At 36.9% G+C, this 26,468-nt stretch overlaps 1 protein-coding gene across 6 annotated transcripts in view; it reads left to right on the top strand.

Annotated features, from left to right (window-relative positions):
- CNKSR2 (connector enhancer of kinase suppressor of Ras 2) overlaps nt 1-26,468 on the top strand; it is a 218,505-nt gene that overhangs the window by 53,367 nt on the left and 138,670 nt on the right. For all 6 annotated transcript variants that reach the window (XM_074814671.1, XM_074814669.1, XM_074814668.1 and 3 more), the window contains exons 4-5: nt 6,677-6,764; nt 21,514-21,555. In XM_074814671.1, the coding sequence (XP_074670772.1) occupies nt 6,677-6,764; nt 21,514-21,555 (130 nt within the window). The remainder of the gene's footprint in view (nt 1-6,676; nt 6,765-21,513; nt 21,556-26,468) is intronic.

Genomic DNA, 26,468 nt, shown 5'->3' with positions numbered 1-26,468 from the left:
CTGTATCTCTTGCTTTTCACCCTAGCACTATCCCCCTTTTGGAAATAAAAAACTTAATCTGCCGCTGCAGATTACACTGAAGTCTACATAGTAGGAACAAAGAGATCTTGTGGAGATAGATTTTTGCATTCAAGACTTTCAGTGCTGTGGCCAGAGAAAAGCTAGCAGATGGACAAATGCGCACCAGTCTGATTAATTTACCACTGCTGTCTGGATACATGATACGTGAACAAAATGGAACAAGGAGATGCACAAAAAGTGCAGTTGTAAATAAAAATTGTGGTCATATAAAAGACATGGGTCAAATTGCTGACAGTAGTAACAAAATGTAAAATTTCAGAGTAAAAGGCCTTTCTGGCAAGTGTAGGTCTGCTTGTAGGACCATTCACCGGGTGGTGGAGTGTAATCCTTTGACTTCTGACCCCAGGTGAGCGAGTCATTTTGGCATGGGCTTAAATGTGCTAATATTCTGCAAAGCACTTATATGTATACATAAATCCTATTAAGTAAGGCTAGAATCTGTGTCTAAAGTTAATGCTTCAGTGGTTAAGTATGAGCAGCAGAACAGGACCTCCAAGCCTTAGTTTGGGCAGTGTAAACTTTTGGTGGTGCTGTCTTGTCTACAGAGAAGTGCAGCCTGCAATGATGTAAACACTCTTTGTTTATGTATGAACAATTCTAGGTGTTCAGCTTCAGCACACCCTTTAAGCCTGCTTTGTATGAAAGCACTGTGGTAGCAGAACACAATCCCCATTCTAAAGTGGATCTCCCTCTTTTCACCATGGTGACATACACAATGCAGACATTTTCTTCCACTGTAGGTAAAATGTGTTCAGCTGGATTTCTTTGTCTCATTGTTTTTGGTGAATGAACCTTCTGATGTTTATGGTGTGACTATTTTGTAGTTTTAAGTAAAGAGGAGCATTCACTGGGAAAACAATGCTTGAATGTTTATAAGACCATAACTTCTTAGTTACAAAGCGTTACTGGTTTAGAGTCTCTTTATAAGAGACTTCATAGAGTCCTGTTAGCCGTGCTTGGTTATTGCTTGTCCTGAGAGGGTAAATCTGGTTTATGCACAAGATGGTGGGGGAAAACAAATGAAAACCCAAACAAAAAGAAACCAAAGAGTTTAGTGATTCTTTACTCACCACACAACTAATGGACTTCCTCAATTGCTTTTCAGTCTTAAACCTGTGAATCTTACATTTCCTTTATGCATTTCCCTTTATGCTTGTTTGTATGGTATGCCAAACCTGTCAGTAAGTGCTGCCTGAGAATGCTTATGGTACTTACAGTGTTGTGCTACTGCAACAGCTGTAAATGTTTAACAGAGCACTCATTTAAAGAATTCCTTTATCCAGTGTGATTTTTATTGCATTCCTCTGATTCTACATAAAGCAGTTTCAGTAGAAGTACAAATAAAATGTTTGTTTAATGAAAGCCTGAACCTATGAATCTTGAATGGGTTTGGCACAAACACATGTGCAACAATATTGTACATTCAGAATTTTATTTGAGCTTAATGTGTTACCTTTGAGAACTGAGTTATATTACTGATTTGGTTACTTCTCTCTTTAAAAGATTTTGGACTATTGTGTTTAATCAAACTGCACTGAGGATGTTTTCCCTTGTTAGGATGCTAAAATAAGTATGATAATCGTTTTAAACCCCTCACAATATCTATTGTTATAAAATAGCTCAGTACTACAACTAGTGGTGAAATATGATTAACTTCTATTTTGGGCAATGCTTTTACTAACAGCAGTCTGTATTTGTCCAATATTGCAACTTTTATAAGTAAAATAGTTTTTTCTCTGTATCATTTTCCCCTAACCAAATGTTATATGAAGAAGACAGATGAGGAGGCTAAAGCATATGAGACCGAAAATGTTGATAATGTAGAAATGCCGAGTGTATGCATCTTCTTCATAATACATATCTTTTTTTTAATTGTTTGGGAAGGATTTTCTTTCATGTGCAATCAGTAGTGAGTATTAATAGCTGTTGGATCGTATTATTTCTTAATTCTGTGAGGGAATTAGCTATGTTATATCGATGTAGCTGTTTTTTTCTACCAATCCTTCTGGGTGACATTAATTAATTAATGTTAGATAATACATTTTTTTTTCATTCTGAAAGATGCTGATACTGCTAAAGATTTTAATTAGGTCTCAATTCATAAAACACGTGTATGTTACAGCCTGCGTTACACATGTATAAACAAATCGTGTTTCAGAGGTGGTTATTATTTATCTCAAATACCGCTTTAAAAACTGTGTAAAGAACTAGTAGCTCTGTCATGCCTGGTGTTAGGAAAAGCTTATTTCCTATAGATTAGGGTCTGGAAGTTGACTTTAATGTTAAAAAAAAAGAAGTAAGCACCAATTGTAATGTTTTTTTCCCTGTCACTGAGGTATTTAGAAGCTCTTCATCTCACTGGAATCTGTGGTGTCTAATAAGGTGCCGGCTCCCAATGTGGGTTTGCACAGTGGAAAAATTAAGAGCCTCCCACTTTTCCAGCCGCATGCATGATCACAAAACATGTATGAACTTAATTATCCTTGAAACCTATTACCCACCCATTTGTGAAAGTGATTTGAAAGTGGCTAATGGCTTCAAATGTTGGAAAGGAGAACGCAGAAGAAAAGGTGAGAACAAGGGCAAAAACACCTTGCGCGTGTGTGCAGAAGCGTTGATGTGGTTGCATAAATCTCCTTTCCTTAAGATATCAGGTGTAGAAGGGGTAGTCAAAGAATGGAAGGGAGAAACCAGCAGAGGTCTGGAAGAGCATATGAATGGAAAGGACATATGGTCAGGCAGGTGCACTGTGGAGCTACTAAGCTGTTTTCCTGTGGGTGTTGCAAAGGAAGAGAATCACAGGGAGGTTTTGAAGAAAGAACAAGTAAATTACAAGAGAAACTGAGTAAAAAAGGTTCCACGAATAGGGAAATGTATGTTGGAAAAAGTCTGGGAAATGATCGAGAGGTGAGACAATGGGACACTGAGGCCAGTGTCACAGCAGGAAGTGGGGTAACATATGGTCCCAGTCCAAGGCAATTCTGTAGTTCTTGTTTGACTTAAAGAGCACTGGACTGGACAGCACACGTGTTGAAAATTGCAGTTCTCAGGGACTTCTCTTCACTGGAGCCGTAGGAGGTACCTGAGACTTGAAGGTCCAAGGGACTGAGAAAGATGTGGCTTTGAAAGAAAAGAGTAGAAATTGGAAGCTGATAGAAATGGCTCAGCCAAGCCCAGGAAATAATTTTTAAAAAGTAGAGACAAGTGGTCTAATTAAACAAGGAATTCCTTTTACTTGGTGTGTTTCTGATGCCTTGAGAAGGAAAGTGTTTTAGCAGCCGGTTGAAAAGTTACAGTGTGTGTAGGCTTTATTTGCATTTATACATATTGTTTCATCTGTTCACAGTCAATAATATTGTGCTGTATAAAAAATACAGTCAGTGGATATACTATCAATGAAGAGGTTTTTTGTCAGATTGGTGTTTCACACTGTGTATTTTATGAAATCCAGTGATCCTACAAGGAAGTTTCTGTTGACATTTTGGTTGAAAGGGTTGGCATGTTGTTGTACTAAGTCTTGCTGGATTTTCACTGTTGAAATTGAAGCTTGGGATCTAATACCAAAATACATTTCCTTTGGTAGTAAATATTTAAAGAGGCCCTTACCATTTCCCCAGCTGGTTATGCAGTAGTGGCTGTATAGTTGTGCATGCAGATTGCCTCCAGGGAAATGATCTGAACTGGAGAGGGGGAGAAAAGGGAATTACAGTTTTACTGGTCCAATTTGCAGCAATACCACAGAGAGGCATTGGCAGAAACTGATGTGAGGGGGTCCATTTATAAGCTACAGAGACCTATAGAGGAGGCAGCTTGAGGACCCTGTACATTTTCTGCAGGAGCAAAGTCTATGTAACATGGGCCTGTCTCCTTATCTTTCCAAGCTGTGAAGCACTTTTCAAAGTATCATCGATTTTTAGTAGTCTTCTCTCTCCTGCCTGCTTCATGTGCTGTTTTCAGTAAATCTTCACTATGTAAACTTCAGCGTAACAAAAATGAGTAATGTCTCAGTCCTTTTGCCTGTTCTTTAATGTCAACAAAGTTTATTTGGGGCATTTCTAATGATCTTCACTAAAAGCAGTGACGGTAAAAATGTCATTATTTTCCTCATGAACCATGAAACCAAACTAAATTGTGAAAGCATGAGGGAAGATGATGTGGTATTAGAAGCCAAAGCCTACCATGCGATTTTGTTCAGAGAAATGCTGGAGGCTTTGAAATGTCAAATACATTCCAGTTGTGTAATTTGAGGATCAAATTGTGTTAACATCCATACTTAAAGTAAAATAATACCATTTGCTGATTTGATTCCATTCATCTTCAATTAAAGTGAGTCCATAAATGAACATGACCTTTTCAAATCAAGGTTTCAGGTAGATTTTAGAATCTCAACAGTTACAATTTTGAAAGGAAAAATATTGGTGGTTTTGTACATCTTGGCTAATGTACTTTTTAAAACACAATTATGGTTCATAACCAAGCAGTTCAGTTACCTTTTATCCTTTAATATGCTCATGTCTCCTGAACTTCAGTATTAATCTGTACATGTGTCTGTGGGTAGGCCTGCTGTGGTGTGTACCTACTGTATAGTTGCCATATACTGCATAAAACTTGGACTTTGAATTGTGGTTATACGTCTGTGTCAAATAGCTTTTGTAAGGCATCTTTTGGAACTCACGCACATGCTGTCTACTAAGTCGTCACTTTCTCTTTGCTTTTATGTTTCTTAAACTCTGCCTAGCTTCCAATTTCTGTACTTTTATTTTAAAAAGAATGTACTGCTTTTCTCCCTAGAAAATACAGACAGAAAATATATGTTGCTGTATGATGTATTTCTTCAAATTAAAGCTGCTAGACTTGAGTATGCACCTCAAAGTTCATTCTATCTTATGAACTATCAGGGCTGAATTGGGAGCCCTGGAGAAGAAAGAGGCTATTAGAAGAAGCAAGCAGAAATAGGGGTGTTCACATGGCTTTATTAATGGACAGTTCCAAATCTGTCTGCACTAAAATTTCAGAATTTCTGCATATGGAAAAGAAATTTGGAAATGTATTAAGAACCAGTAGAACTATATTTGTAGTTATCATGTGGACATGCTTATAGCAGAGTTCTTTGTACTGAACACTTGTCTTTAGGCTTAAATGAGAAAGTTGTAATACCAACCAGTGCTGTAAAACTCTTAAAGGTATATATGAATATGTATGCTCTAAGAAGTGATGAAAGAACAGAATCACAGAATCATCTAGGTTGGAAAAGACCTTGAAGATCATCTAGTCCAACCATTAACCTAACACTGACAGTTCCCAACTACACCATATCCCTCAGCGCTATGTCAACCCTACTCTTAAACACCTCCAGGGATGGGGACTCCACCACCTCCCTGGGCAGCCCATTCCAACACCTAACAACCCGTTCTGTAAAGAAATGCTTCCTAATATCTAGTCTAAACCTTATTATTTAGACCTTCCAGTCTAAACGCAGTTGGGAAGGGACTAGTCACCCAGCTTAATTTAAGGGCAATCGCACTTGAAGTATTTAGAGATCTTGGCATATTGCGTGATTTGTTAGTTTATTCAGACATTACAATCCTTGTTGTTCTTTGCCACCTTTTTTTATTTTAAATGTTTGAAGCAGGCATATTAGGGAGAAATTCCATCTTTGCGATGCTAATAATGCCCATAAAAACCTCATTTGCAACACTGATGAAGTCAAAATCTTGACTCCTCTTGGAGAAAATACCAGTCCGGCCTAGTGTTGGCCACTTATTGAATTTAGAAAATAGGCCAAGTTGAGTTTATAGTTTAACACAGACTTGTAGTACAGAAATCAGATGACTGCCAGCCTCACTAACCAAATACATTTTAGCAGTGCCTCTAGAAGGCAAGCAAAGTTCTAGGTAGGCAAGCATTTTAAACATTCTAACGTGAAGTTTTAAGGTATAGGATACATGTAGGTGATGTCTCTAAATGCTGGATTATACTTTTCACTAAGCCCTTCTGGCTGTAGCACAGTTTGGGGGGATGTGAGGCTGTGCCTCCGGTTTAGCCTTTGCAGCTGCTTCTGAGCATTGATGCATCTCTGGCTCTAAATTCTACTCTCCCCTTTGGATAAAGATTTTGCTTCTTCTGAGTCTCTTCAGTATTTTTACCAGGTATTAAATCAGGTCCCAAGAATCCCAGTGAATTGGCCAAATGCTTTTCTGATCTGATTCACATCTGAACACCATTCATATCACAGGTGGAAACGGTGCCTCTGGTTGCCTTTATGAGGGTATTCCCAAACAAATGCAGGAGGCAAGGTGGGCTTTTTCTGGGGGACTAAAGGCAGTCCAGAAGTAAACTGGAAGGCTGTGAGAAATAATACTTTTATAAATGGAATTTCTTGAAGAGGAACTTAAAAACTGCAAAACCAAGGAGAGATGAACATTTTCCATGGATATGTATCCTGTATTTTACAATTTTAGTAGTGCATTTTGGGTATTCTCTGTGATTTTAGTATCTATAGAAACAATGTGTATTAAGCATATTGTATACCAGTGAAGCAAGTGGATATATGCTAGTGCTGTTCAACACTTTTTTTCTTCTTTTTTTTTTTTAGATCACCTTTTGCTGCTGTCACAGATTACTCAGTAACAAGAAATAATGTCATACAGCTCTGTCTGGAACTAACAACAATAGTACAACAGGTATGAGACGATCTGCTTAGCAATTTATATTTTCCTAAATTCTAAACTGCCATTACCTCCTTCACACAATTTTGCGTTGCTTTGTCTATATCATTGTCTAACAAATATAAGGGAATACTAGTACTTAGCAAATGCTTTATAAAAATTCTCCTTCCTGGTTTTATAATACTGGTTTGGGTTGTGTATACCTCTGCATATCTTAGTAGTAATATTCATCTTGGGTTCTCTAGTCTAATATCACTATAAATTTGCAAAACCTACTTGCTAATTTGCATATTTAATTTCTTATATTTTGTCTTTAATTTTTAATTAACTGTCTGGTTCAAAAAATCTGTATGTATTGGACTTCAGTCATCTGCTCTTTCACACAATTTGTATCATCTAGACACCTGTTAAGATGACATGTGTTCCCATGAGGCTAGAATATTTTGAATACGTTTTTGTACGTCCTACTTTCAAGAAATCCAGAATAGGTACTGAGAAGCATTTGCTTAACGGGCTTCCTTTGGGAGTGCAAACTAGAGAACCTTCCCCACCCTTCTGTTGCTTCTCTGTGTTGGTTTAGATCTGTCCCTATCTTTGTTGTTCAGCCGGAACTGCAAAGTCTCTTTTGCTGCAAGTTCAAAGTAATGTTGATACCAAATTTTGTAGAAATAACCTAGGAAATTAAAGTAGTTCTATTTTGTCATCATTTACCCTGATGCATGCATTTCTGAGACCAGTCTGCTACAGACGATGGTGAAGGGTCTTGGTACCATCTTATACCATCAGGTAACCATTCCCTCCCCACAGGCCAGACAGCGAGGGTGCATGTTTGCTTCCCAGGCCCGAGGGCCAAGGGGTGTCCTACCAGTCCTGTCCTTCAGCCACCCTGTGTTCCCCACCAGCCTTCTTGCTGTCACACTGCCTCAAGCTGGGACTGAGGTGCCAGTGGTGGTGGCTATGGAAGCAGAGCCCAAGCCTTAGTTTTCTTGGCTGTCTTTTGCACAACACATGTTTTTTATCTGTTGTCCTGTGGCTGCTTGTGCCCTTGTTGAGCTGTGAGAAGGAGTCAGTACTCTGGGAAAAGGAGGCACAGAGGGCATCCCTCCCCCTTAGCCAAACTGTTAATTTTCTGCAGAAGTAGCTGTGCATCATTGTCATGTGTCCACTAGTAGTGAGAAAGTGGGTGAAATATCAACTGCAGCAGTATTTCTCAGGAATTAGCTCAATATCAATTAATTCTCTTACAAATTCATCCCTATCCATGATACTGCTAATTCGCTATGGTGTAGCTAAATATTTCTCTATGTATATTTTTCAGTGTGAATGAGAGCAAATGTTACTATTTAATACCTTTGAAGAACAGTTTTATCTTTGCCAAAACTGACATGATTCCCCCAATCAGGAAGCGGTTCAGTACATGAATCCATACTTTGAAGTCAGAAGGAGCATTTATGTGCCTACATGTAAGCATGCTCTGAAATTGAATTGGGCTGTAGTCAGAAGAATTATAACGAAAATTCCGTTAGTAGTCCCAAACACATGTGGTTTGATCTCTATTTAAAACAAATGCATTCCAACGTAGCATTCTAAATGTCTTCCCTGAGCTTTTTTTAATATGATAACTGAACACACTGAAAATCCTTATTTTGCTTTCTTAAGCCTGTAAATTGAATGTTTCAGTATCACCTTATCAGGTGTTTTTTCTCAGATTCTGTTTTCTTTTGTATGCAAAGTATTTTACAGTACTTCACTAACAATAATTTATAATTTAATTTAAAATGTTTTTTGTTTGTGAAAGACCTACAGAACGCAATGTTACAGTTGTTCTTGTAACAGTAGCTAACAACAGATTTTTATAAAGCTTAATGGTTTATTAAAAGATATACAGTCTGTACATTTTCTTATGCCTTTGAATTTATTTTTTTTTTTTAAGACATTCATACAATTTAAAAATAGAACTCTGGTATTCACCTTAGTAACTGAGCACCGGCAGGATTGAAAACTGGTTTTTTTTGTGTTGTGTGAGTTACAGCCAACATTGAGATTTATTAACAAAAAATGATTCTTTAGTCAAGATGGAGGAAAAAAGGCTAAAATTAAGCTGGCTTGCTTGAATTCTTTTGCACGTTTTGAGGCTAATTGTAATGTCAGTGTTTCTTCATAGAATTAAGTGTTTTTGGGTTCCCCCCCTCTGTTATCAGTGCTAAATGGATAATGAAGAAAAAAAATGGCAGAATTACAGCTCTCTCTCTTATAAGAATCCTAAGAAAAATTTATTCAATGTCTGCTTTAACCTTTAAATAATTAGAAAAGTTGGAGTTATAATACCTACTTAGAGACAGACTTTGGAATAAAATGCAAAATGGCACATACTTTTTTTTAACCATTTCATTTTCTATGTGTGTTGCACATTGCCCAGGACCCAAGTAACAGGCCAACATGCAGTGGATGTTTGCCTGTGGAAGCAGATTCCTCAGAGCACTGCTAGTTATTACTGTAACCTGCTTTGCATTCACACTAATCATCTGCTTGTATGCAGCTGTTTTATTTTGGCCTAGGGATTCTTTTTCTCCCCCTTAGGACTTTAGGATATTGTTTCATAGGCACTTCCTGCAGGTTTTCACTCTTAATACCATCCTCCTTGCTGATGGCTTATTTAATTCAGGGCTTGCATTGTTGTATAATCAACTCTCCCTTGCAGCAGAACACTGGGGGAAAGAAAAAGGATTTAAATAACAAACAAGTCCGTGACACCATCATGAGTTTTGCTACCATTCCGTTGCACTCTCTGCCTTTGTTTCCTACACCTGTCTGCCTCCCCATAGGAATCGAATGCTGAGCATTACCTGTACTCTGTTTACCCTGCAATAAGTAAAAAAAGCCTGTTCTTTCTTGATGGTACAAGATAGGTGTTAAGGGGATATGGGTGTACAGGTTGAGGGGGGTGTGTGTGAGATTGTCTTGGGTTGTGCTTTTTTCCCTTTTGGTTCATTCATGAGTTTAGACTTCTGTTGGTAGAACTGTTCTGGTCACAAATGCATATAAGGAAAAACATGAGTGACTACTTGTCTTTATGGCATCATGAAAGTCTTACTGTTGACTTAGTTGGAGTGTTCAGCTTCAGAGGGTGCCAGAAACTGGTCCTTTTAAAAGTGCTTGTTTTGTTTTAGAAAGGTAGCAGTAGCTACAATGCTAACTGTAAGGAATAGAAGATTTATTGCTTTCTTAGGCAGTCTGTAGGTAGCTTTTATTATCATTCTCAATGCTCTTATTCCTCAGGAACCTATTAAGGTTTCACTAAAGAAGCTTTCTTCTTCAGAATTAAAACCCTGGAAATCATAGGAATATCTGAAAAGTCTAATTTTATATTGACTTTGTAAGTTATCAGACATTTAAAGAAAACTTCACTGCTGAGAACCATAGTTCTTATTATTGTTGTTTAGTAGTGATTATTAGTAGCACTGATCACATGTTTTTTACTTTCCTTAATCAGCTTTCACAATGATTTGCAGTGTTTATTTAGTTTTAAAACCACCAATGTTTATCTCGCAGCTTTAATGTCTTGCGGGATTTACTTAGCAAGATGCTCCAGCAGAAGCATAGCTGTAGGCCTGTAAATACTCCTTTATAAAAGCTTCACTGCAACTACTTCTCTGCCTAAACACATTTTTGAAGAGGGACTATGCAGTGGAAGCAATTCTGTGTAACAGGGGTGGAGATGGAGAATAGTCACTTCTCTGACGTGGATCTGGCTTGCACTGTTGTCACAGAACATACTTCTGACATCATCTGTCTCACAGCAACATTTGGAGGTAAACTCAGATTTTGGATGACCTGAGTGATGCAGTTTGGGAGGTGGTGTTGGGAAAATAGCTAAGACAACCATCCACAAATACTGTGTCTGGACATAGAGGCACCTGGGATTTTTATCTAAAAGCCCTAATTTAGAGCACATACAGAAGTGCTCTGTGCACTGCCTCAGCTGAATGATTTGGAGCTTATTCCCCATTTAAAGGTGTCTGAGATTCGAAAAAGTGTGTTCATATACTCCATGCCCTGATGGGCTTACTTCCCATGCTAGAGGGAGAGTCTTTGTTGGGCTGCTAACCATTGCTGTCTTTCAGATAAAAGATATTGAAAAGAATCACAAATTATTTCTTGAGTAATGCACTGGTTTTGTATGGCATTGCATTTTTTATAATATAATGGCTGTAACTTATGTGACGAACGTTTCAAATATTAAGTCTTACTGAGAAACTAAGTGCAGGCTTGTTTTCCAGTTTAAAGGATAAAAAGGGAACTAACTTTCTTAGCCCCCTGTCTCAACTCAGAATCCAAATGCAATAATATAAAACAGGTCTATTCATTTTGTTAGGACAATATCAAATGCATGAATAGAGAATAATTAATATCCTTAATACTACTGTTACAAAGTAGCTCTCATTTAATCTTTTCTATCACAATTTCTCACTTTTGTTTTAAGTCCTAGTTATTAAGGACTTTAAGGACTTCTAAATATAGCTTAAAAAATTTTGAGTTTTAGGTCATACCAAGTAGCTAATTACCTCAGGTATCTTTGGCTAATAAACTGACTTTAATAGTTTAGCGGTGTGCATGTTTGATTGGTTCCTCATTAAAGTTCCTTTGCACTTCCAGATTGTTGGGATTTTCAAAGCGATATGCGTTTGATGGAAACAGTTATGTATTAAATTTTAAGGTTTTTAATTTCAATTTTCAACATTATCCCTTCCACCCCAACTTTGTTATCAAATGCTTGCAGAAAAATCTTTGTTAGCCAACCTGGTAATAATCCCCCCCCCCCGTTTTAATAAAAATAATTCATGGTGAGGAGGCCATGTTCTTGGAATTTAAAATATATATATGCATGGTACACAGTTTATACAAAATGCCCCATTTCTGATAAGTGTACAAGTAGGAGGGTAAGTGTACAAGTGGGTAGCTAAACAGATGTAGTAAAAAGTTAAAAACAGAACAAAAAAGCCCTCCTTGAAAACAACGCCCAGGCAATATCTGCCTTTAGTACATAGAATCCAAATAGTATTAATACAAGAGTGTTACAACTCTTTGCAGGTAATGCTGACAGAAATTTAGACTCGCCTTGTATCCTTCAAGTGCTGCTCTTATGCAGGATTTTCTGTTGCATAAGTTTCAAAGCAGTGCTCAGAAATAGTGTTTCAGGATGGGTGTTAACCTCTTCAGTTGTTTTCTTCGCATTTAGAAGTCAATGTATAATGTATAAGGTAAAATAGAATTTAAAGGATTGTTGGAAATATGAAAATCTTTTTTGTTTACAAGAAGCTATATCAAAGCAGTTTCAATTTATGATCTTTAACAATGTTTTTCTCTTTTTCATAGTAGAGTAGCTTATTTCTCTATAGCACACTTACATGGAAAATTTCAGATGTAATTTAATGTAATGTAAAAAGTGCCTAAGGTGCTTAACATTGATGCCTTTTTCTGATTCTGGTAGTTTATTTCTTCTATTTTATTATACTTTTTTTTTTTTCCTTTGGAATGGCCTACTTGTCTTTTGATTTAAGTTTTGAAGTCCTTTTTGAAATGGGATTAGGCACAGAGTAGCTCAAAGGTTAAAACATCAATAATAGGCTATAGGGATATAAACCACTACTAGAAATAATTTGATGCCTCATTAGTTGTCATTGAAAATGTCACATCATAGACTACACAAGTTTAGGAAAAAAAAACTATTTACAGCATATATCTCAAAGTAGCTTATGAAGCCATTGCATGCTTTAATAAAAATCTACCCTGTAAAGTCCTGTGAATTTGTTAGCTGTGTTTTCTTTTCCATTCTTAGAGAAAGTAGTTTCTTTTCTCCTTAGATGGAAGAAGAAAAAAATAAACCCCAAAAAACCCCAAAAAGATTGCTGAGCACATAAGAAGCTTTAGTGACCAGAAAGCCAAAATGAGTTGGTGTTGGCTTGTTTGGGTTTTTTGTTTGGTTGTTTTTCTTCCAGATTAATGACCGGCAGCTTCTGAACATGGGAAAAAATGAAACACAAAGCAGAACGATTTGTGGAAAAAAAAGTAGTCTTTTTGATGGGGCATATGCTGATAAACCAATGCAGCTGTTAAATTTTTCCAAGAAAAGGAGCCTGAGTGAGTCAAGGTGACAGTGAAAGAGTCAGGGACTGTTGGATTAATTCATGCACTCATGGAAGCACTTGCAAAAAGTAGCAGAAAGTTGGTGGAAACTGAGATAAAGTGTAGACAGAGGGGAAAAATGTGGTTTAGGATCTTACATGTTTCCTTTTAAATAAAACCTTTTTTTCCTTAGACTGAGTGTTGTGGGCACTGTGTCAGTGTGTGTTAAGTGGCATCACAGTTGCTATTTGAATAGAGGCAGAAAGAGGATATGCCATGCTTCCTGTGTAATTCTTTATAAATGCTAAATTTAATCATTAATGGTGATGGATTAAGATTATGTTGGTTGTATCAGTAGAAGTGAAGACTGATACTCTGCATTTCTTTTACTTTGGAAACTGATTTCCCTTTACAGAGACTGTAGAGTCTCTATAACCAGGTGCAGTGAAGCAAGATTTCACTTCAGTATAGCGAATTACAGAAACTATGTGTTGCTAAGTAGCTAGTAGAAGACTTGAGCATGAGAAAGTGTAGGGTCAGTCTTTATTTCAGGAATATAATGTGAGGCATGTGTGGGTTTATTTGCTTAAATCCATTAAAAATACATCCAGAATTTCAGATGATCCAATATGAAACATTCAAGTCAATAGCTGAGCCTGAAATACCATCTACCTAAATATCATTACTTTTTCTCAAGTTTGATTAACTTTATTTCCTCTGTTGGCAGAATAACCACCTAGGCACTATATGAAACATGAAATATTTTGCTGCAAATGTGTTTTATAAACCAGAATTCTTTTTCATAACAGTATTAGAGGAAAAGCAGAAGTGAGAAGTTATTTATCTCTAAATGGTTTTGGAAGTGACATTGAAAACTTAAGAACTGCACAACATATCATGCTACAAACTATTTTGCATGTCAGTAAGAAAAGATTTAGTTTTGAATGTATGACGCTTATTTTTCTGAATTAGAGGTGTGGAAAAAAGGGTGTTTTGACTTTGGGCTTTTTCCTTTTGGATGCAACATCTTTGCCTCATTTCCAACCTCTCATCTGTTGATAGTTTCAGTGAATTTTATTTTTACCTGCCAAGAACATTGCTGTGTAGAGAAATCACCCTAAGAGCTGAAATTCAATTTAGACCACGTAAGCATTTAGATTCTAGGAGGATATATGATCAAGTATAAGTGTGATTTTAGTCGGTGCTAAATACTTGCTATGGTTTCTGACCTAATGGTATATATACCAGGTCATTTTAGAAACAGCATAGCAGGAAGAAGTGTTACTCTCTATATGCAAATTAAGAACTAATATGTGACCAGATCCCAAAGGAAAGCAAGATGATGCCTTTTACAGAAAGGAGGGTAGAAATAATTGGAAATGGAAAATTCCTTCAGAAAGATAGAAGACCTTAGTGTACACATTGCATCTCTCTTAATCCAGCAAGCAATTTTTCCCAGTAGTTGCTTGATCTTTGGGTTATTTATGTAAGTTGCGTTAAATTTTCACATGAAGTATTCTGTTACTATGGTGATAGGTGCCACTCCACACTGATTGTTTAAATAAAATTAAGGCGATTCTTTGTACTCAGTAAGCTGGGTAATTGCTATTAGTTTGTACACAAGGGTTATGAACTTAAAGAACTGCAGGTTCGTTAAATATTCAGGGAAAGGCTCTAGGCTTTTAGAAGCATTGTGTATGTTGCATAGGAAATGTCCTCTTATGTAGCATTTCTTTAATAGCTTGCGTTATATTTTTCACAATAGAGATTTTTTTTCCTCTTCCCTTAGTATCTTACGTGGCGTGTGCTCACCATTCTGTTTTCTCCCATCTCTGTCAGTTCTTGCGCATGTTTCCAATGGGAGAGGACAGAGTGCGTTGTTGCAGATACAGATGAGCTCTGGCTTCAGTGTGGAGGGGCAGGAATCAATGACAGAATGAGGATGCCATAGACCCAGTGGCCAGAAACTTCAGGGATTGAATAATTGTAGCATAAGCGGGAAAAAAAGCAAATATTTCTGAACGGCAGTGGGAAGAAAATCGACAGGATTTGTGTGGGAAGCGAAGAGGAGTTGAAAATGGCACCCAGGTTGTGAGCTTGTGGGACATAAGGTGGTGGAGTTGTTGACAGAGATAGGGAAAGAAGGGGGAGCAGAGGGGGTTTGGGAAGAAACGTGATTTCAGCTTTTCAGCATGCTGCGTTGGAGCTGGTGGCAAATATCCAGAAGGAGATTCTGAACTGTGAATGTGAACAGAAGGGACGAGAGATCTGTGACTCATCTGCACAGAGATGATAATTAAAGCAGCATGATTTTAGGAGGCTGCTGAGCAATAGGGAAGAGGTTGCAGAAAAGGGGAGAGTTGAGGATAGAGCTCCCTGGGACTGTAGCAGTCGGAAGGAGGAGGAACAGCCATGACAGGAGACTCTTTCAGAGCAGCTCTGTGGGAAGAAAGTCAGGGAAAGCACATATTTTGGGGTGACCTCTTAGAAATACAGTATAGGTTTTTAACAATGGCTGTGTAATTCTGAAAATTCATTTTGTATGGCAGCAGCCACAGATTACCTATGCAAGTGTTGGGTTGTTGCATAGCATAAGAGGAGCTTGTTACTGCATTTCAGGTAGTGAGACAGGAAGAAGGTATTTCCCCTTCCCCCTCTTTCTGTTCCAAAGATTTGTAATTGTCAATGCCCCCAGGGCACACACATTTGTATCCAAAGTCCTGCTAGACCTCTTAAAATTTGAGATGTGGTAAAGCACCTCAGGAAGCCTCTGCCTGTGTCATGCTCTTAATTCTTCACCTGTTGCCAGAGGAGAATGTTAACTGCTTGCAAGCTTCTGTAGTTTTGGGGGTATTGAAGAGTTTTTTGTTTCTTGTTTTTGTGAAAGGGGGTTGGAGGGGAACGGTTGAACAGAGCTGTGTATCTGTCAATTTGTATTTTATTGTTCCAGTAATTACCCAGACATACCTGTAAATCACAGTCTTAAGCAGAGTTTCCTAATATCCTTCAGTTTTCTAATCGTCATGCTCTATAGAACACAGCATTTCACCATAGCCTATATTATATTGATCAAGTTTATTGTTTCAAAGCTGTCATTGTTTAATCCTGCCATCAACTGTATTGGATATATTTTCCATGCATTTTCTAAGTAGTGAAAGGCTAAATTAACTCAACCTATCTTACCCTTGTGCCTTTTTGGAAATCATGTACCACTATCTTGGTCTGAGAAAAGTGATGAAGGGTAATAATAAATGAAGATAGTATGACAACTATAAAACTTTTACCTTCTTCATGTGTTGGCAAGGCTTTAGAATTTTGTCGTCATTGCTGTTGAGAACTTCTGTGAGAATGTTTGGTAATGACTCCAGCAAACTTCAGTCTTGCCATAGTTTTATTGTTGCTAAGTAGCAAGACTGACAGACCATCCATTTGACATATACTGGTATTAGTCAATTTGAGAAGCAAAAGGATTTAAAGGATGGCTTGGATTAATTCCAACCAGTGGCTACATTGCTCAGGAGAGATTTTATGCCAAAGGTTTGGCAATGCATGAGAGTCTGAACCCTCTTTTAGCAATCATGTAATTCATGATTTTTGTTACAAATAGAGAACTGGAGTTACATAGTTTAGAACATTTTGCATGACATGGTGACAGCAATTCTATCAGACATCTGTTTTTAAGCAGTACATAAAATCTAGCTGTTGCCCTCTTAAAACTAGACATGGAAGATGTGTGGGATTGCTCATGAAAGATGCATTTCCCAGGCAATTTCACTACCACTTTTAAAAATGTGTTCCTAACCTTGCCTACATTTTATCAGCAAAATACTGGTAAAAACAGTGCAATATACACAAACACACACATTGCTTTCGTGTTGCAGTTGGACTGCAGAGGAAAACAAATGAAAAGAACAGTGAAGAAGCTCCACCAGAAACAGCTTGAAAGCTGCCTGGAGAATGAATGCTCTCATGGCAAGCTCTTGTTCTTTGCAAGTTGCTCCAGTTGACTCCACCTCTGTAGCACCATGCAGCCTGCTTTTGAGCAATGCTACTATCGTATGAATTCACAAAGGATATTTTTGGGCTAACATGTTACCTGAGAAACAGGAGATCTGGTTTTTGTTCCTGACAGTCGTGTAACCTGCTTCTGTATCAGTTCCACCTAGGAAATTTCCTTGCCTTGGAGGAAAAAATAAATTAGGATGACTAATTATAAATGAGCAACTAAGGCATTCTGCTGAACAAGAAAATAGAGTGAAAGAAGTCCATGCCCTCTCTTGAGCACTCTGATCTAAGGATTACTAGAAATGCTAAAATGTTCCTGATTTGTTGCTGAAAGAGCTAATAAACATTTCTGCAATTCTCCCTTTTTGTATCTCTAGCTATCTGTATGTTTATACTTTATTTCCTGAGCTAGCATAATTTTATTCTGAAGTTAAGTCATGGAGTTGACAGGAACTGCCTGGAAGAGTGCAGTGCAGCAGCTGCCTAGAATATGTGGCAAAACCATGAAAAATAACAGCAGTAGTAGAAGTAGTAATGATGGTATGTTTCAAGAATTATAACCTGCAAGTACCCTGAGAGGAGAAGTGTTTAACAGGTAATTGCAACAGGTAATTTGACAGGTTGCTGACTTGGACTTGTAAACCAGATCATAGATACACAAAAATAGTTGTTTTCTGTTGGATATTATCCCATAGTTATCCCATAGTTATAGTACTGGAGAACTGCATAAACATTTTTTTCCCTGTGGGATATATAAGCAGTAGGGTGAATTGGCAGGTCTTCTAGATATCAGTACTTCACATTTTGAGTTGAGATTTAATCAGCTTGGGTGCAAAGAAAAGGACTAAAAAATAAGAAGAATGATGGTGTAATTAGCTGACCCCATTCCCCACTTCTGTGACATACTAAGACAAATGTTTAAAAAAGAAGGCAATAATAGTGAGGGGAGAAGAAAATAAAATGGAAAAATAAAACATCATAAACATTGCTTTTGAAAAATAAGATCAACAAATATTTTTATTTTATATATGTTGCCTCGTGTGAATTGTTCTAGCAATGTGTGGGGCAGTGTGAGGTGAGATGTGTATATTTTGCATCATTGTCACCAGTCAGTACTGTCTAATTCAGTGGGTTTAATTTAAATGTCTTTAGTAAGTATTACTTATGACATTGTGGTAGGACCTTTGCAGATAAAACTTGTAATCTTTGTAGAAATAATGCAGAACCGTGGTTATGAATGTCAGAAGTTCTGGAAGAAATATAAGTGATGCCTCTCAGTTGCAGTGTAGCATAGGTCTTGCTAGTCTTAAAAATAGGTTTAAAATTATCCTAGTGTTGAAAGTGCAGAAGAACCCTCTCCCTGATTGTTGTGGTTTGTTCGTGCTCTTCTTGCCTTCCTCCCTTACTGCATGTTTTTTTCTTTTTCTTCCAGTTTTGGACCTTATGTTTCCCATTTTTTTAGGATCTTAGCCTAGTTCCAGCTGCCTGCACAAAGATTACTTTTGCCATTTTTGTTGCATGAGGCAGAGCTGGAAAGAGTGACCATGAAAATCTGATACTTGTAATTAAGTTGTTCCATCATATTCCCCTTTTATTTCACTTTCTTTGCAGGTGATACTGTCTGAAACTGCTACTGGCCAATATTTCACTACATCTTCAGGAAGTATAAATTAACACAGAAATGCTTTTGTTGCTTTATTAGCAATATGCATTACTAATATTTTAGAAAATAATTTAGAAAAAAATTTAGAAGATAACCTTATTGCTGTTTCAGCTGAAGTTTTGTAGGTTGTTTAGATGATGATCATATAGCCTAGCTTTAATTATAGCTTGTCAGTGAATATACGTGTGAAGTTCAGAGAATAAACAGGTAAAACATCTCCTTGTGTATTTCAGTTCAGGGGTAATCACAGTATTGTTTCACTGAGTAGCAAATTGTTAGCTTGTGTAGGAGTAAAGCTTGGTTGCAGGTTTTTTGTGTGTTCCTGCTTTTCTAAAGTAGAAAAAAGTTGATGTTAAACTTGTGTGTGATCTGTTTCTTACCTTAATTGCAATGTTTTGATACTGTGGTTAAACAGATATTTAAGAAAATCTTTCAGGAGTAAGATATGGGCTTGTAGTCTAGGTGTGGAAGGAAGAGATGTTCTGCAGCTGTGGGTGGTATGCTATTAAGAATACAAATTTATTGCTAATTGTATGGTTAGTGACTCTTTTTATAGTTCTCAGGTGCTTTAAGCTCTTTTAGTTGAAATGAAATGGGTATGAAAAAGCAATAATTGTAAATGGTAAAGGCCCCCAGTAATAAGCATTCAGCATATCATTCTACCTAAGGGATGTTTGAAGAGGGTGGGCACAGTTATCCTAAGCACTTGCTTAAAGATAAAGCACAAAGCAGTGGAGTGACTTTAAAAATCAAAGGGGAAATAAACTGTTCACTGAAAGTGACATGTAGGTTTTGCTCTTGGGATCATTCAGAAGCAGTCTCAGCCCTGATCTCTAGGGATGGCTGCAGGAAGTTAAAATGAGCTTGCTACGATGCAGGGATCAGCTCGGTGACCTTTTCTAGGTTTCTTTGAATCCTAGACTTCAGGGCTGCTCTGGGCTATGCCAGCATTCATCTTTGCATTCCTGCATATTTCCCTGAGTTCATGGTTGAATTATGTTTAGTTGGATGTCATTCATATATGGAAAAAGTATATTCTGGAATTGTTTTTTTACGTAAGCATTGCATTTGCTCTCCTCCACTTTTTTCTGTCTTTTATGGTTTACTGAACTGTTAATTTTTCTCATACCTGAATATGAAGACATAGCATCAACAATCAGCTGTCTGCTATGCGATGAACTCATTTAGGAATTCCTCTTCCCAGACCCTGGATTTGAAGGGACCTATGTGTTGAGGAGAGAATTTAAGGGTGAAGCCACCTGCCCCTGTACATAGACTGAATGCCTGAGGAGTTTTCCACTTACTTTAGTGTCTTTTGTAGATTCAGAAACTTTTTTTTTTTTTTTATGGTTTGTCAGAAATAAGCGTATTTCTTTAGCTTCCTTCGTGACTGTGTGGAAGAGTTTCATTTCAAGGACGTAGCAATGTTTCTCTGTTATTCATTGTTTTCTTGGTTGTAATAAACCTCTACAGCATTTAAGAACCCAGGGTCCTTCCCTTAGTAGTGAGACTTCTCAAACAGTATCCTCTTTAAGCTGAATGTTTAACCTTACAGTAAATTCTTTCTATTACCAATTAAATAATTGTCTGCTTAAGAGCATGTCTCTTTTTTTTCAATGTAAATGTTGCAATCCCTTCCTGCTATTTTTGCAAAATGATTCATAAGAAACCATGCAGAACATAGATGTATCCAGATTGAAAAATGTTACATGCCCTCCCACATATAACAATGAAATGTGTGTTTTGCTACTAAGATTGCAAATACTTCATTGATGTCTGCATATAATTAAACGTGTTAGATTTTCTTTCCGGCTGTACTTACTGGCAAATGTTTCCTGAATGTCAACAGCTGCTATTAGGAAAATACTCCCTGATCAACCTGCTGCTTCTGCATAGGTTGCTTTGTATAAAGCTTAAGAATACATTGGCTTTTCTTGCCTGAGTAACACTAGAAGCATTTTATGGATTAAAAAATCACTTTTTTAAAGCAGTTGTGTAGAACAAAGTTATTTTTCTAACAGGATAAACTGATTTAAAAATAAGATGTAAAGCATGAAAACTTAGTCATGTTTTTCATGTGGGTTATTAGGTAGGATATAAAGCATCCGTTCTAATCAGAGCTTGCACTAATTACAGTAAAGCTACAGCGTATGATGAAATTAGTAAAGAGTGGTTCTTTCACCAATGTTCGTTGGATTTCATGTGTTCTCTGCCTTGCTAATTCCATTTCTCTACATCCACTGAGATTTTGGCCTGTCAGAAAAACTTTCACAGCCCCCAGCCTCCCATCTGTTAGTCTTGCTTATAGACACTGCCTCACATGCTACATAAGGTGACAACAATGTGCATGCAGTCCCCAGCAGGCTGTATGTAATAAGATGGTCCGACTCAAGTTTCCTGTGAGTTTTGTATTCCGCATTTGTCTTCCATCCCATTGCATGGAGTGTTATAAACAATCAGTGGTTCCCTTTTCTCTTCTTCCTCCTCCCAGGGTTTTCCTGCTCTTCTTTGGCAGGCTGTGCAAACATGTCAGTTCAGCTCAGCTCAGCAGGAATTGTTCAGCTTAGTTTTCTTTCTTAATAACTTATGACTATTGCTGGTACCTCTGTTTTTCAGTGTTACCACTAGAAATGGGTTATTTGGGTCTGTGGTCAGGGACTGGCCACCTGTCTGGCATACATGTGACCAGCTGGTATGTGCCAAAAAGATGTAAAGTGGAGGAAAATCATTACCTGTCTCAGGGAAGGAAGCAACAGGAACTAGTGAATAGATACTAACATTGACCAATATTTCCTTTGTGTGGTGGCTTCACACTTTGGTTATGTGAAACTTTCTGTTGTGATAGAGGCTTTGAAATCCTTTGTTTCATCCTAAAGACTTTTCAATTCAGTTAATTCTTTTTAAGGGTAAATCTAGGAAGGGTGAATGATTGGATCAATTTAACCTGCCTTTTCTGCTTTACTTTTTCAGGATTGCACAGTATATGAAACAGAGAATAAAATTCTTCATGTGGTGAGTAGTATTTGGATTTCTATTAACAATTATTATTTGTATAGACTACATAGAATTATAGAGCTGTGTGTTTTGTGCTTTTTCTATCCAGTGGCAATGACTGAGTGAATGTATGGAGCTACTTGTGAATAGGTAATGAGGTTATGGAAGCCAAACTTGGCATATGAGAAGCCAGGAACTTTGCAAGGGCTTGTGTTTGTCTGGCTCAGACCCATCTGTTATCTATAAACCATAGTCAGAAGAATGATTTTGAAAAATCGGGTTTTTTTGAGAGAGAGTTGTTTGCTACGCTTCTATGAAATCATGTGTATTTATGTTAGTGATATAGCTTCCTTTATACAGCTTTATTCCTCATAGGAGCACAGAGCTAGCCTAGTGATAGGAAAGTTAATGCATTTCTTTCCTTTTGAATTCTCAGCATAAATATAAGGGTCTATTCCCAGAATCTGTAATGCTGTTGATAATAACTAGAGCAGATGAAAGTCATCAGGGCATCAGAACACAAGAGTTTCAAAGGCTGGTACTTTGTTGGATGGAGAGTCCAAAGCTTGAGTAAACTTTGTCTGAAAGCTGCACCTAAGTTTTAGATATGAAATTGTGTTTCATGTTGTGGCTGTAGTTTAGTGAGTATTAAGTTAACCCAGAGCTTGTTTCTAAAAGTGAGATATGAAGGTGTTCTTCCTAAGAGTGCGTAATGAGTTGGTTTAATTTATTCACTGTATTTCACATTTAGGTAGGTTTTGATATGTTACTGTTCTTATTACCGGAGCTTAAGCTTTTCTTTATTTTAAAAGGTGAGCTTCCCAGTAAATTTTGCTATATTTTTTTTTTTCCAGTGCTTCCACATGAAATGGTTTTGATGCTTTGATTTCACAGTGATGTGGAATAAAACATCTCCTTGTATTTTCAAGTTTCACTGACATTTTTCCCCTGTGGGACACAAAGAATTAGCAATTTTAGTGAGGCTGACATCATCATCATCTTTACTAGGCTGATCTCTGCAAGTATTTAAGTAATGAAGTTTTTAATTGCATAATCTTGGCAAAAGTTGAAGTGCTGTAAGTTTGAAATCATTATATATAGCCTGGTTTTCAATACATGCTTGTTTTCTGCTGTGAGAGCCAAGAGTTCTGACATCTGCTATACACAGTATATATCTTTTACAAATTAGCACAAAGGATTGTAAAGGGAGCTGGCAGTGATTAGAGCTGATGAAGCATCAGTTAATATAGTCTTCAACAGAAAATTTTGAGGAAGTTGAGAGGGATTTATTTAAGGGTGCACAAACTTGAGACGGGTTTCAAAAGTTGTATTACCTGACCTCATTCAGACTCACATAGGCTTATTTTTTTAATGCACAGTAACTTCATTGTGGTGACAAGTGGACATATGTATTATTGTGGAGAGCTTAATTAGCTCCTACGATTAGTGCTCAGGCTTGTGAGGAAACATGAACAGTGTTGAATGTTTCACTGAAGCCTAAGAGTAAAAATTATTGTATGTATTACATGTAACTTGGATCATTTCTGACCATGTTGCATTTCAGCTGATGGATGGGATCTTATGGGGCAAAAGCTGACCAAAAGCAATTGAGAAAATACATAAATCTGTGATTGAGTAATTAAAAGATGGGATTTCAAATAATATTTTGAATTCGAAAGGGAGTATTTTACATGTGCAGCTGAAAAGGCTGATGATGGAATTGAAAGCAGTCATGATTCCCTCTAACCCTTCTCCTTGGAAGACAGAAAAAGGTGTTGTGGCTTTAGCCCATTAGACAATCTGGGGAGGAGCAATCTAACAGGTAAATTAAAAAAACAGGGGAAAAGCCTACTGATGTCAGGATCTTGAGAGTGTGCATGGTATTTTTATGCCAATGACAAAGAAGGCAGAACGTTAGATACCTTATGAGAGATAAATATTTGAATGCATGAGAACAAACTAAATTAAGATGTTCTAGAGGGGGATTAAGAATTTAAATCTCCTGTTACAGGCTGCATCCAGTAAATTTAGAGGTGAATGTTAAAAAGAAGGTTTTCTGATCTAAAAAGAATAGTAGTAAACTTTGGTAAAGGTGTAGAAAAAATCTTGTATGAGAAATGCTGGGACAACTAGGAAAGAATTGGAGGAGAGAACATGTACGCGGATATAGAGAAAGTAAATTCTGTCTTCTCAAATTCAAAGACCATTAAATGCAAGTCCATTTTCTGAGTACGTTTCCCATCTGCAATCTGTGCAAACTCCTGGAGGTAACAGAAATGGTGTCTGGCCAGCATCACATCCAGATGCCTTTGAATGATCGGATACCAACATATAACTGTGTTTGTTGGAATGACTTAGAGGGGAAATTGAATTCAAAGCCGTGGGCTCACCCTGTATGATTTCATGAGCCACATTCTCTTCATGATACAAGGAAACAAGGTTCCTCACAAAAGTGAAAGGCAATGACTTACATCTAATTAGCAATGCATTCAATTAGCCTAAGGAAATCCTTGTTGCAAAGTATTGTTCCCACTAAGGATTGAAGTCAATTTCAAGAGATCCTTCTTACATAAGTAAAAAAGGAGTACAACTACAGAAATGAAAAGAAATTAAATGACAGTTATGTACTGTTATTCTTCAGGACACCAATAAATTTACCACCTTAGGAGCAGATCATTGGATCAAAATAGTTGATTTTTTTGTCCACATTACCTATTGGTGGTCCACTGGCTTACTTCAGATTGAAACTCTGTTCTGGGTTGAACATCTCCATTGCTCACATGGCTGAAAGTGTTATCTTGGACTCATGTGCCATGGTTCAGGGCTGGATCTCTGTAAGCACACGTTTCCTATGGGGATGCTGCCCATTCCCCCTGGAGCAAGCCTACTTGGTGCCAAATCAGGGGGCAAGAGGGTGTGTGGGCACAGGCAGGGGATGTGAGACCATTCTGCTGCTATTCAAGTGTATACATGGGTAACTCCAAAGTTAACCCATCACTGAGTGTTCATGTTTTTCCTCTAAAGGATGGTACAGTAGGGAACATCCCTCACCAAGGGCAAGATCCTCAATTAAATGACAGATTGGTTTGCTTTAATTAGGTAGGGCAAAAAATAGTTAATGTGCTCATATTCTAATGGCAGTCATTTCTTTTGAAAAGCAAATGAATGCCCTCTTTTTCAGAGATGGCAGTGTGGGTGTTCATGTGGAGAGACTGCTGAATCACCTTGTCCATAGATAGCATGTTTTAACGTCGATAAACTTATTCAGATGTTAGTTTTTTAGACATCAATGATGTATTTAAGAAATTATATTCTGTGGAGACAGGACTGTATAGCTTCAGCATATGTTCAAGAAAGACATATTTTTGTTTACTCCAAGCAATTTGAGTTTCAAACGCTATATAAAAATGTTTTGATTGTCACTCACTATATTAGCTTAAATAGTAAACTAATTGGTGTTATTCAACTAAACACATAAAATGTATCTAAGGGAAAAAGGCCTTATGGAAACCTGATGAAGTTTTAAGAAGAAATTACCTACTTCAGCTCATTTATTTCTTCTAAATGGAGTTGCAAAGTGTGTCTGGGAAAAAATGTCTCTTTTTTAATTTTCTGCTCTAGAATTGCAGATGTTTTGAAACAATTATTTTAAAGACAACTCTATTCCTTAAAGTTGTTTTTTTTTTTTTCTTTCTGTGAATTCATTCACACAAGCACTTGGTTTCTGTGGAATAAGAAGCATAAAACCACACAGGAATAATGTGTTGGGTTTTGCTCATTAAAATGTTGATGCTTCTGAAATATTCATGAATACAGAGAAATGCTTCATATTTCTGCTACCTCATTTCTCAGTGTTTTTTCCAGGTTACCTTTTGCGCAGTAAGCAATGTAATAAGTAAATAAATAAATGTAATAATTTATTAATCGAAACAGAAAATGAATATCACCAGAAAATAATACCAACAGAAGTATATGGCAATAGAAAATATTAACGTAAGAAGAACAGGTTTTAAAATACAGTGGGCCTGAATATGAAAGGATAAGCCATAAGTGTGATGTTTGCTTCAAAATTGGAAATTAGTATGCTCTTACTAGTTTATATTTAGAGTTTTTATATTTATTTAACTTGAGATGATAAAATATATGGAAAACCACTCAACTTAAAAGGGTATCAGTTCTGTTTATTTGGGGAGTTATAAGTTAATCATTGTGAAAGTTTGAATGGAACTTTAAAATCTTTGAAGAATAATTCATTGATTCCATCCAGCTATACAAGGCTGTGTATGATGGAAATATCTAGTTCAGATTAATCCACATGAAGCAGTAGAGTATTAAAGTGAGAGCAAAGAACGAAGGGCTAATTATAGAAAGTAGAATCTGGGTTCCAGTCAGATTAATAATAATTTTTAACTGGATTTTCTTTTGACTTTAATTCTATAAAAAAAGAGGATGTTTTCCTAAGGAATTTCACTTTCTTAAAATTACACTGCTTTTCCTGAAAAAAATTACAGTTTTATTGAGTTGGAAAACTGTAGAAAGTAGAACCACAGAGTGAAGTTAATATTCAGAAGTTTTTGAGAAACAACGAGCTATTTAAATTAAAAGAGAGTTACTAAATTGAAAAAGAAAAGAACAAGTAATGGATCAGAATGCTTTCTTTTTGCGAAGAGCCTTGCAGAAACTACAGTGATGGATAATTCATTCCTGCCCACTACATTTGAATATTTGTTATAGAACTATAATCAACTAAAAATGCATCATCAAAGGTATCATTTTTATAGTCTTATTAAAAAAAAAATAAAAAGAAAAAGTAACACCTTCTTCCTTTCAAGAGTCTCTACCTTGCTAATTGGACCCAGCAAACTTCTTTCTAATAGAAGCCTCTCTTTTTGCATCCAAAATAAGATTTAGTTCACTGTTTAAAATTCATG

This window comes from Strix aluco, chromosome 2 (assembly GCF_031877795.1).
Source record: "Strix aluco isolate bStrAlu1 chromosome 2, bStrAlu1.hap1, whole genome shotgun sequence".
In the NCBI taxonomy this organism is placed as follows: domain Eukaryota; kingdom Metazoa; phylum Chordata; class Aves; order Strigiformes; family Strigidae; genus Strix; species Strix aluco.
This window is presented reverse-complemented; position numbering and strand designations above follow the sequence as displayed.